We start from the raw sequence: 12,759 nt of genomic DNA, 5'->3' as shown, positions 1-12,759 counted from the left end.
ACTGATGAATGGATAAACTTCGGAACCAATCATTAAACTTCGGAGCCAATCATGGATAAGCGACTCACGTTCTTCAATATCGATAAACTACGGAACCAATCATAGCTTGAATAACAAAATCTCGGTATTTCCGAATTGTAACCGACGTAGGGATGACGCATTTTTAAAAGCAGGATTGTCATCTTGGACTGTCTTCGTTCTTCGCTGCTCGAGACTTCAAGTAAGTAAAGTGCTTTCGTAAAATCTATCAATATCATTTATCACAGCTTTCATGTAGTATTACTATACAATAAGATGAAAGGTTTTGTAAGTGTTATTCCAATTTTAGGCCGATGTTTTTGCCGAAAACAAAGCTGCCTGACTTCAAACAGCTGGGTACTTGAATGAAAACGTCCCGTTTTTTGAAAGCCCGAATATTTCAAATATTTGAAGATAATATGATTCAATTACTATTATGAAAGCCAGATTGACATAAATATTTGTTTCGGAACCACTTGAAGTTGAGAAACTTTGGTTTAAAAACTAAAAGAACAATAGGGTTGAGTAAATGACTTCATTTACTCTCAACTTCGATGCTGATTCTGAAGAAAATATGTGTCTTGGCTACATACTTGTTGGGGACATATGAATATGTTTAACCAACTTCCAAGTCGTTTCCAAAATCAGGGTGTTTTCATCTAAGTGCCCCTTTAAACAATCCGTTTCTAAATTGGCAGTAGACACATGCGGTTTACGACCGCCTATTTTTATTTTTAATTATTGAGTAATTGTTGCATATGTTAAGTTTTACAAACCTTCTTAGTTTTTTTTATTGAAATTTGATTTGTACGATTTTTCGTTTTTCCGATTTTATAATTATATATATTCTTGTATTCTTAAATAACCTATATTCGATCGTTGTAAATTGCTAGTTTTTGATTTTCAAGCGCATTTGATCATATTCATATATTGATTTGCGCTTTTGTTATAAATATTAAACATTGTTATTATTATTAGATGAAAAAATTGAAAGTAAAAAACCTGACAATTAATTCCTATTCGTGGAGTTTATACTTACACCGATGCCAGACCATATGCCAAAGCCTCCGTAACCATGACTTGAGACCCAAATGGATCCTGAAACCGTGCTCGCGATACCACAAACCATCAAGATGATACCACATATTCCTGCTCCCTTAGCTGTTCCTTCTTCAACTTCCATGACGAAGACTTCTGTTAGACCTTACTATCAGTTATCTGTTTGGAAAATTTTGTCGCGTATGAAGTACAACGAAGATATAACTTGACTCCTACGCTCCGAGGTGTGAGAAGTAGTGAACTAAAAAGATTTTGTCTATAAAGCAGGTCATCAAACCGTATCTTAAATGGGCAGTGGTCCTTTTCATTCCAAACTGACATTCAAGTAATAATACGAGCAAACCTTGGCACTATTTTTTATTATTAGAACACTGTCAAGCATATATTGAATAAAATTACTGCCTGTGGAGCCTCATTTCGTCTTCCAAAACATCTTCTTTATTTATTAAATTAAAAATCTTGGACTCAAACATTCTTGGATTTGGAAATATTTCGAGTTTATCCGCGTATAACCGTCACCCGGTTAGCTCAGTTGGTAAGAGCGTCGGTCTGTCAGCGGGAGGTCGTAGTTGAAGCCTTGCCTGCACCAATCACACATTCAATAATTCTGTAATAACATTTAGATTCATTGGTGTCCAGGACAAGTTACTGATGCAATTGCGATGACGCCTCAGTCCACTTACTATTTATTCTTTGCTATTCTTTGCAATACTGAATAATACCGATTTTTAACATTGTATATGACCATATTTGATCAAATATTTTGCCTTCATGCAACAGGTGACGCCTACAGGATGTTATGACAGGCGGCCACTGAACAGTGACTTAAAAACAACTTACTAAATCAAGTTTTGAAGACAGCAACTGAAAAACTTTGTTCGCTATGGATTTATTAAGCTAGTACAATGCACAATTCATACAATCTTTCCATCGCGAAAAACTGAAAGACTGTAGACTTTAGGTTCTGTAAACGTTTTCCAAAGTTGAAATCCTTATCCAGAGTCCTCTAGTTTTGATTTCGAAATGATGCCGACATTAATTCTTCCGTGTGGTACTCTAAAATATCGTATTGATTATTTTATATATTCACTGAGCCTGAGCCTTTAGTATTTTTAACACAAGTGAATTTAATAAATAACGGAGAAAGAGGTTTATTTATGTTCAAATTCTATTTATCTCTGCACAAGGGCGGATCCAGCCAAATTTAAGAGGGGGGGGGGGGCTAATTGAGTTTAGTGGGGGGGGGGGGGGGCTAATTTTATTTCTTCCGTCAACACAACGGAAAACAATAAAAAAAGCAACTAATTCATCAGTTTTGTTTTGTTATTTTTTGCTTCAGCCCTCCTCCCCCCCCCCCCCCCCCCCCCCCCCCCCTGGATCCGCCCTTGCTGCAAGCAACAGAGATCGACAAATTAGCGTGCGCATGCGCGCGTTATATTCACCTATAGGTGAACATAACAGCATAAGACGTAAATTGTAACCAATGAGCGCAGCGCGCCGGATTTATTATATTCACTTGTGTAAAAATACTGAAATGTAAACATGAAAACTTATTTATGTTGCATTCATAGAATTCTTCATTAAACATATACTACGTGTGCGCAATTATACTCCCATTTCGTGCAGACCATGTGTCATTCCCTTCATTGAGCGTCATTTCTTTGTTTAACGGTTGCAAACGAGAAGATCATGAAGTTAGAGACAACTAAAACATAAAATCTTATTCTCTGAGAATGACATGCATTCTCGGTAACCAAGGGGTAATAATAATAATTAATAATAGCCAATCAATCAGTCTATAGAACACTTTACCAAGAGAAATTAAAACATGTACTAATTTTGATCACTTTAAAAAACTCTTTAAAACATTTCTGTTCCGCGATGTTTACAATTTGTAATATTTTTGTGGCTACTGCCTCCTAGAGAGGCGAAGCCACTATGCTATCGAGTCGCGTAAGAAGTAAGTAAGTCCGTCAGTAACACCACAGGAAGCCCAAACTGATGAATGGATAAACTTCGGAACCAATCATTAAACTTCGGAGCCAATCATGGATAAGCGACTCACGTTCTTCAATATCGATAAACTACGGAACCAATCATAGCTTGAATAACAAAATCTCGGTATTTCCGAATTGTAACCGACGTAGGGATGACGCATTTTTAAAAGCAGGATTGTCATCTTGGACTGTCTTCGTTCTTCGCTGCTCGAGACTTCAAGTAAGTAAAGTGCTTTCGTAAAATCTATCAATATCATTTATCACAGCTTTCATGTAGTATTACTATACAATAAGATGAAAGGTTTTGTAAGTGTTATTCCAATTTTAGGCCGATGTTTTTGCCGAAAACAAAGCTGCCTGACTTCAAACAGCTGGGTACTTGAATGAAAACGTCCCGTTTTTTGAAAGCCCGAATATTTCAAATATTTGAAGATAATATGATTCAATTACTATTATGAAAGCCAGATTGACATAAATATTTGTTTCGGAACCACTTGAAGTTGAGAAACTTTGGTTTAAAAACTAAAAGAACAATAGGGTTGAGTAAATGACTTCATTTACTCTCAACTTCGATGCTGATTCTGAAGAAAATATGTGTCTTGGCTACATACTTGTTGGGGACATATGAATATGTTTAACCAACTTCCAAGTCGTTTCCAAAATCAGGGTGTTTTCATCTAAGTGCCCCTTTAAACAATCCGTTTCTAAATTGGCAGTAGACACATGCGGTTTACGACCGCCTATTTTTATTTTTAATTATTGAGTAATTGTTGCATATGTTAAGTTTTACAAACCTTCTTAGTTTTTTTTATTGAAATTTGATTTGTACGATTTTTCGTTTTTCCGATTTTATAATTATATATATTCTTGTATTCTTAAATAACCTATATTCGATCGTTGTAAATTGCTAGTTTTTGATTTTCAAGCGCATTTGATCATATTCATATATTGATTTGCGCTTTTGTTATAAATATTAAACATTGTTATTATTATTAGATGAAAAAATTGAAAGTAAAAAACCTGACAATTAATTCCTATTCGTGGAGTTTATACTTACACCGATGCCAGACCATATGCCAAAGCCTCCGTAACCATGACTTGAGACCCAAATGGATCCTGAAACCGTGCTCGCGATACCACAAACCATCAAGATGATACCACATATTCCTGCTCCCTTAGCTGTTCCTTCTTCAACTTCCATGACGAAGACTTCTGTTAGACCTTACTATCAGTTATCTGTTTGGAAAATTTTGTCGCGTATGAAGTACAACGAAGATATAACTTGACTCCTACGCTCCGAGGTGTGAGAAGTAGTGAACTAAAAAGATTTTGTCTATAAAGCAGGTCATCAAACCGTATCTTAAATGGGCAGTGGTCCTTTTCATTCCAAACTGACATTCAAGTAATAATACGAGCAAACCTTGGCACTATTTTTTATTATTAGAACACTGTCAAGCATATATTGAATAAAATTACTGCCTGTGGAGCCTCATTTCGTCTTCCAAAACATCTTCTTTATTTATTAAATTAAAAATCTTGGACTCAAACATTCTTGGATTTGGAAATATTTCGAGTTTATCCGCGTATAACCGTCACCCGGTTAGCTCAGTTGGTAAGAGCGTCGGTCTGTCAGCGGGAGGTCGTAGTTGAAGCCTTGCCTGCACCAATCACACATTCAATAATTCTGTAATAACATTTAGATTCATTGGTGTCCAGGACAAGTTACTGATGCAATTGCGATGACGCCTCAGTCCACTTACTATTTATTCTTTGCTATTCTTTGCAATACTGAATAATACCGATTTTTAACATTGTATATGACCATATTTGATCAAATATTTTGCCTTCATGCAACAGGTGACGCCTACAGGATGTTATGACAGGCGGCCACTGAACAGTGACTTAAAAACAACTTACTAAATCAAGTTTTGAAGACAGCAACTGAAAAACTTTGTTCGCTATGGATTTATTAAGCTAGTACAATGCACAATTCATACAATCTTTCCATCGCGAAAAACTGAAAGACTGTAGACTTTAGGTTCTGTAAACGTTTTCCAAAGTTGAAATCCTTATCCAGAGTCCTCTAGTTTTGATTTCGAAATGATGCCGACATTAATTCTTCCGTGTGGTACTCTAAAATATCGTATTGATTATTTTATATATTCACTGAGCCTGAGCCTTTAGTATTTTTAACACAAGTGAATTTAATAAATAACGGAGAAAGAGGTTTATTTATGTTCAAATTCTATTTATCTCTGCACAAGGGCGGATCCAGCCAAATTTAAGAGGGGGGGGGGGGGCTAATTGAGTTTAGTGGGGGGGGGGGGGGCTAATTTTATTTCTTCCGTCAACACAACGGAAAACAATAAAAAAAGCAACTAATTCATCAGTTTTGTTTTGTTATTTTTTGCTTCAGCCCTCCTCCCCCCCCCCCCCCCCCCCCCCCCCCCCTGGATCCGCCCTTGCTGCAAGCAACAGAGATCGACAAATTAGCGTGCGCATGCGCGCGTTATATTCACCTATAGGTGAACATAACAGCATAAGACGTAAATTGTAACCAATGAGCGCAGCGCGCCGGATTTATTATATTCACTTGTGTAAAAATACTGAAATGTAAACATGAAAACTTATTTATGTTGCATTCATAGAATTCTTCATTAAACATATACTACGTGTGCGCAATTATACTCCCATTTCGTGCAGACCATGTGTCATTCCCTTCATTGAGCGTCATTTCTTTGTTTAACGGTTGCAAACGAGAAGATCATGAAGTTAGAGACAACTAAAACATAAAATCTTATTCTCTGAGAATGACATGCATTCTCGGTAACCAAGGGGTAATAATAATAATTAATAATAGCCAATCAATCAGTCTATAGAACACTTTACCAAGAGAAATTAAAACATGTACTAATTTTGATCACTTTAAAAAACTCTTTAAAACATTTCTGTTCCGCGATGTTTACAATTTGTAATATTTTTGTGGCTACTGCCTCCTAGAGAGGCGAAGCCACTATGCTATCGAGTCGCGTAAGAAGTAAGTAAGTCCGTCAGTAACACCACAGGAAGCCCAAACTGATGAATGGATAAACTTCGGAACCAATCATTAAACTTCGGAGCCAATCATGGATAAGCGACTCACGTTCTTCAATATCGATAAACTACGGAACCAATCATAGCTTGAATAACAAAATCTCGGTATTTCCGAATTGTAACCGACGTAGGGATGACGCATTTTTAAAAGCAGGATTGTCATCTTGGACTGTCTTCGTTCTTCGCTGCTCGAGACTTCAAGTAAGTAAAGTGCTTTCGTAAAATCTATCAATATCATTTATCACAGCTTTCATGTAGTATTACTATACAATAAGATGAAAGGTTTTGTAAGTGTTATTCCAATTTTAGGCCGATGTTTTTGCCGAAAACAAAGCTGCCTGACTTCAAACAGCTGGGTACTTGAATGAAAACGTCCCGTTTTTTGAAAGCCCGAATATTTCAAATATTTGAAGATAATATGATTCAATTACTATTATGAAAGCCAGATTGACATAAATATTTGTTTCGGAACCACTTGAAGTTGAGAAACTTTGGTTTAAAAACTAAAAGAACAATAGGGTTGAGTAAATGACTTCATTTACTCTCAACTTCGATGCTGATTCTGAAGAAAATATGTGTCTTGGCTACATACTTGTTGGGGACATATGAATATGTTTAACCAACTTCCAAGTCGTTTCCAAAATCAGGGTGTTTTCATCTAAGTGCCCCTTTAAACAATCCGTTTCTAAATTGGCAGTAGACACATGCGGTTTACGACCGCCTATTTTTATTTTTAATTATTGAGTAATTGTTGCATATGTTAAGTTTTACAAACCTTCTTAGTTTTTTTTATTGAAATTTGATTTGTACGATTTTTCGTTTTTCCGATTTTATAATTATATATATTCTTGTATTCTTAAATAACCTATATTCGATCGTTGTAAATTGCTAGTTTTTGATTTTCAAGCGCATTTGATCATATTCATATATTGATTTGCGCTTTTGTTATAAATATTAAACATTGTTATTATTATTAGATGAAAAAATTGAAAGTAAAAAACCTGACAATTAATTCCTATTCGTGGAGTTTATACTTACACCGATGCCAGACCATATGCCAAAGCCTCCGTAACCATGACTTGAGACCCAAATGGATCCTGAAACCGTGCTCGCGATACCACAAACCATCAAGATGATACCACATATTCCTGCTCCCTTAGCTGTTCCTTTTCAACTTCCATGACGAAGACTTCTGTTAGACCTTACTAATACTCAGTTATCGTTTTAGAGAATTTTGTCGCGTATGAAGTACAACGAAGATATAACTTGACTCTTACTCCCCGAGGTGTGAAAGTAGTGAACTGAAATTAAGATTTTGTCTATAAAGCAGGTCATCAAACCGTATCTTAAATGGGCAGTGGTCCTTTTCATTCCAAACTGATTTCTCGCTCAAACTCTTGGTCAACTGGGAGCCTTAGGAGCCTTGGGAGCCTTAAATCTATATAGATCACAAGTATTCGTATTCGTTCGTTCGTTCTAATTCAATATCTTCCACATATGCATAAAGGTTGGGTGAACCAGTTTAGTTCATTCGTCTAACATTCGTCGCGTATTGCTTTCTTTGATGGTTGTGGTTATTTTTAAAAAAATCTTATAATTTATGTTCCAGTTAATCGTAGTTACGGCACTGCTACGGTACTATATGGCTACAGTAAGGTACGATGGGGGTACTGCTACAGTACGGTACACGGATACGGTACGATGGGGTATGGCTACAGTAAGGTACGATGGGGTACGGCTTCACGGTACGGTACAGCTAAAATACGGAACGATACGGTACGCGGCTATTTGCTGTATTGTTTTCCATTCATACGAAAACCGCTGGTACATTTAATAATAAAGCAACTTTATTGATGATTTTACATACCGATTATTCTTAGGTTTAACAAAAAGCAAGCTTCATGGGGACCGTTCATAATTTATAGGTTGGAGAGGGCTATGCAAATTGTGAGGTGGGGCCACCAAATTTTTCAATCAAAATTTAGGGGGCTATCAAAACTGATGCTAGCAACAGGAAAGAGGAACTAAGGACTTTTAATAACATGCGGATCGAAAGTTAAATGCACCAGCCCTCCCCCTTTCTCTAATTAATGTCCGGCCCCGGCCTAAGATACAAATTATCATTACGACATTTTACGCAAAAAGCTAGGTTAACCCGCGATTATTCCTACCGCTGACTAGACTACAGTGCGTTTTTATTATGCTCCCTATTTGTTAAAGCAGATTAGTCATTGCTTAATATTTTTCTGTGTATTGCAGTGGAGCAACACAAGCTTGTAGAGGATAGGCATAACTATCCACTGCAGCCGTAGGTCGATCCAACCAAGCTGAAGAAGGCACCAATGGCATTGCAGATGGTGATGGTGAGAAGTTCTTTCACAAGGTCGTTCCAGAGTCCACAATGTGAGCCTATTGAAAACAAGACATTAATATTACGGACTATTTCGAGTTTACTTTCTCAATTGCTTTAGAATTCCACGGGTTTTGCTTTCAGTAGTGAATATTTTACTTACATTCAAGGCTGACACTGAGCAATACGAGTTTATATTCACGATAGATACCATCATGGTTTTTATATTATAGTGTAAATTTGTCATGCGGTCTTCCAGGGGGACAAAGGCATTGGAACAAGAGATTTTTTTTAAATGATCGGCTCGTCTTAGAGATTTCGGTTTTCGTCTCGCACGATATCGTAAATTATCTAGATCTTGGCTATTTTATCCGCTTCAGCCTACGCCTTATGTACATAACAAGACCTTGGTCAATATACTGCTCAACCTCATCCAATAAGTTTTTATTACTTACTCTCAGATGTCTCACTTCCACACTGATATCTTTCATAATGGCCTTTGAACACACTATACGCCATTCCTGAGACAACAGCCTGAGATGTCGCAACAATAACCATGATGATAGTGATGACAAGGAAGCCAATCAACTGTAACATGTACAAGTAATATGTGTCAGAATTACTTTATAGGGTTTTTGCATGATCACGTGCTGGCGGCCATGTTGGATGGCAGAACAAAAGAATTAGTTCTTTTCTGGTGAATCAATACACTACTTTGCTAATACGAAACTCGCTCGAGATTTTTACTCAGGGTGCAAAACAGATGGCACGGCGGCCAAATCTCATTAGTGCAACAAATTCTGATCTTTCCGTCCTGAGAGCGTATTGTATCGATCCTGCCATCTAACATGGCTGACACTATGTGATCGTGTGAAAAACCTATATTGCTTGATTTCATTATGTATTTTATTTCCTGTCTCTTGTGGAACGCTCATTAGCAGAATTGCATATTTTCTGGCTGACAGCACATGTTGGTTGGTGTTTGACCATCATTTGAAGAAGCTAATGAGATTCAAAGACTTCTGTCAGCTGATCCATTTGTCGCACAAGCTACAATTCAGTTAATGTCACTCACCACTCCTTTGCTGCCACTGCACCAGGAGACGATGCCCAAAATCCCGGCAATCATAAGCTGCAAAAAAGGAAAGTTAGTAAAATATACTTGTAATGATATTAATGACATTCACATGCATATGATGACGTACTGGACCTTGCATAATAATAAAGTGTGGCTCATAATACTTATAAACAATAACCGACGTTTTGGCGCCTTTTGAATCACACGCGTGTAAATGGCGTCAACGTGTTTGATTGACGGTAGTCTATTGCAAAGTGAACGTCGTGATTTTTGTCTGGGGTGGCCGCGTAGCAATGCAAACGCCGGTAAGAGTAACTAACATTTCGATGTTTGGTTCTCGAGTTATGAAGGTTGAGTTTGTGTCACGTAATGCCGTGACGTCTACCTAAATAGCGATCAAAATAATAAAATAATTAACTCTAGTTAAAACATTTTCCCTTAGACACGTCTTAAAGATCTATTTAAGGTATATTAAAGTGAAATATAGTAAAAAAAATTAAAAAATTCCATCATCTTAAGCCTTTGAAATTTCGTCCGCCATGATATGTACCAACTTGGAACACCAAGATGGCCACTCCATACATTTTAACCAAAAATTGCGTCATATTTACTCGCCCCTAGTTCCGCAACGAAATGCTTTACAGCCTCGACATTTGGCCAGAATATGTAGTTTTGACCGCTTTAAAAGATTATGAAACTTTTATTTCATTATAATGCGAATTTACGCTTTTGAAATTCATGATGACGTAAGTGAAATCCAAGAATATCAAATAATTACATCATTGTTTATATTAATTATTTCCTGACTTTTGCCTTTATAAATATTGCAAATATTTTAAGCTGGCATGCAGTACTTCCGCGCTAAAATATCAGTACTGACCAACAAGGGAATTTATAGTCTTGGCTTCTCTGTCTCCTCTCCACTTCGCAGTGTAATTATTCTAGCATTTTCGTGTCATTATTAGTTCCTAATGTTAGGAACGAATATAATGGTTTAAATCCGTCATGAAAGCATGTTTTATTTTAGTTGTGATATTATTTCTCATTCACACCCTAGTTAGTCTATTTCTCTGTTCAACTCCTTTCAACGACTGGAAGCGACTTTTAGATAGATAGATAAACTTTTTATCATACAATATCAGTATGCTTTTGATATACTTGTATATATATTTAAAACGGCCATTTTTTTGCAAATGGCTGTATATATACACAGCCATGATTATTATTATCCATTGACCCCTTGCAACAGCTCCTGCTGTTTCGTTGCTTGCCCTCCTGGTATCGCTGCTTTGAGGGGCCGATGCAACGGGCCTACATGTTATGTTTACATCATAATTTATATTTTTATATTTCTATTACAGTTTGAAATGCACGTGTGAGCATCTTCCTATGTAACACGCGCAATATAAGTATTAAATTATTATTATCAGTATATAATTAGTATAAATACACATTTGATTATTGAAATTCTCGCGCGCTGATTGGTCGAGAAACTCAGATTATTACACGATAATTGCACCTCCAGCGATCATCCAAAATAACGGCCAGCCGCTTTGTTGCTGTTACCGGAAAAAATGTGTCTTTTATCTTCTTTTTAAAATTTTTTTTCAAAAGAATCACCTGTGTATCTATACTAAAACAATTATTCACCTCAGGCTCAGTGAATATCGGGAATAATAACCTCAACTTCGTTTCGGTTATTATTCCCCGATATTCAATTCGCCTTCGGCGAATAATTGTTAAATAATCAGTAAGAACTTCAAAATACATTTCGAACTTAAGAAACTCTTTTTGGACTACCTACGTCTAGCCGTTGAACAATTTTGTTCCTCAAAAATACCAAAATATGGAAATAAAATTCCTAAAACTAAACAAATTACTTAAAACATGTTACTATGAGGGAAAAACGAAAAAAAAATATTAAAAATTAAAATTAAAAAAAAAAAGACAAAAAAAAACATAAGACTGACATTTTTTTACATTTTCAAAAAGTTAATAGCCATATTTGAGGAGGTTTATAAATAAGTTATAGCGCATTCAACGGAATTCGAAATGGAGGAAGAGTTGTTTGGTTTCCAATCGGACTCAGTTAAAAGGATTGATATGAGGTTTGGGAAAGCGACAAATTATAAAACTGATAGGTTCTTACAGCCAAATTATCATTTCATCAAAGGTCGTTTTAGCGTGAATGAACAATCCTCTATCTTCCTACCGAAAAGTATTACCTAAATAAAAGACAAGTTTCCGACCCGCGACAAAATTGACCGAGCGTAACGTCGAAACGTCCAGCGATACATTTAGCTTTTCAAAGAGCGTTTCAATCTGTAACTAAGCCTTTCTTTTGATCCATTTTCCATTTTCAATTCGTTAATTTTATCACAAAAAATTCACTAACACGCGTTTGTTTCGACGTTTTTTTAGTGATCAAAACCAACAACGGACCGGAAAGAGCGCGCGTTAGCTTATTTGTCTGTCCTCTTATTCATGGCAAAAAATAACCAATCAGTGCACGAGAAATCAATAATTTGTGCTAAAAAGTTATTTCAGTTCTGGTATGATGGGCTTTGCCAGGCGATGGAAATATTCGGTAAAGACTTATTTATTTAAAATTGCATATGAACAATATCAACAATAATTCATTTTGTCATACTATTTTGGATTTTCAATTTTTCGATTTTCCGATTTTATAATTATATATATTCTTGTATTTTGAAATAACCTATATTCGATCGTTGCAAATTGCTAGTTTTTGATTTTCAAGCGCATTTGATCATATTCATATGTTAATTTGTGCTTTATAAATATTAAACATTATTATTATTATTAGATGAAAAAGTTGAAAGTAAAAAACCTGACAATCAATTCCTATTCGTGGAGTTCATGCTTACACCGATGCCAGACCATATGCCATAGCCTCCGTAACCATGACTTGAGACCCAAACGGATCCTGAAACCGTGCTCGCGATACCACAAGCCAACAAGATGACACCACATATTCCTTCTCCTGTTTTACCTGCCATGACGAAGACTTCTGTTAGACCTTACTAATACTCAGTTATCTTTTTGGAAAATTTTGTCGCGTATGAAGTACAAAGAAGATATAACTTAACTCTTACTCCCCGAGGTGTGAAAGTAGTGAACTGAAAAGATTTTGTCTATAAAGC

General features: G+C 36.2%; 1 protein-coding gene across 1 annotated transcript; it reads right to left on the bottom strand.

Annotated features, from left to right (window-relative positions):
- Positions 1-7,996: 7,996 nt before the first annotated feature.
- Positions 7,997-12,745, bottom strand: LOC148910025 (uncharacterized). Its single transcript, XM_089033004.1, has 4 exons — positions 12,484-12,745; positions 9,593-9,649; positions 8,973-9,105; positions 7,997-8,576 (listed from the first exon to the last, which is right to left on the bottom strand). The coding sequence occupies exons 1-4, from the start codon at positions 12,613-12,615 to the stop codon at positions 8,461-8,463; spliced, it is 438 nt and encodes a 145-aa protein (XP_088889130.1). The 5' UTR covers positions 12,616-12,745; the 3' UTR covers positions 7,997-8,460.
- Between the last annotated feature and the right edge of the window lie 14 nt (positions 12,746-12,759).

This window comes from Actinia tenebrosa, unplaced genomic scaffold, assembly GCF_029948245.1.
Source record: "Actinia tenebrosa isolate PJP-AT-01 unplaced genomic scaffold, QUT_ActTen_1.0 PGA_scaffold1__47_contigs__length_23844297, whole genome shotgun sequence".
NCBI lineage: Eukaryota > Metazoa > Cnidaria > Anthozoa > Actiniaria > Actiniidae > Actinia > Actinia tenebrosa.
The sequence above is the reverse complement of the archived record's forward strand: the minus strand, read 5'-3'. Positions and strand labels throughout refer to the sequence as shown.

Bases quoted from the DNA above. Each gene is read 5' to 3' on its own strand.
- LOC148910025 (XM_089033004.1), bottom strand. From the start codon at position 12,615: ATGGCAGGTAAAACAGGAGAAGGAATATGTGGTGTCATCTTGTTGGCT. The intron at 9,106-9,592 runs GTGAGTGACATT...TACATGTTACAG, and splicing joins GCAGTGGCAGCAAAGGAGTG to TTGATTGGCTTCCTTGTCAT. The intron at 8,577-8,972 runs GTAAGTAATAAA...TGTTTTCAATAG, and splicing joins TGGAAGTGAGACATCTGAGA to GCTCACATTGTGGACTCTGG.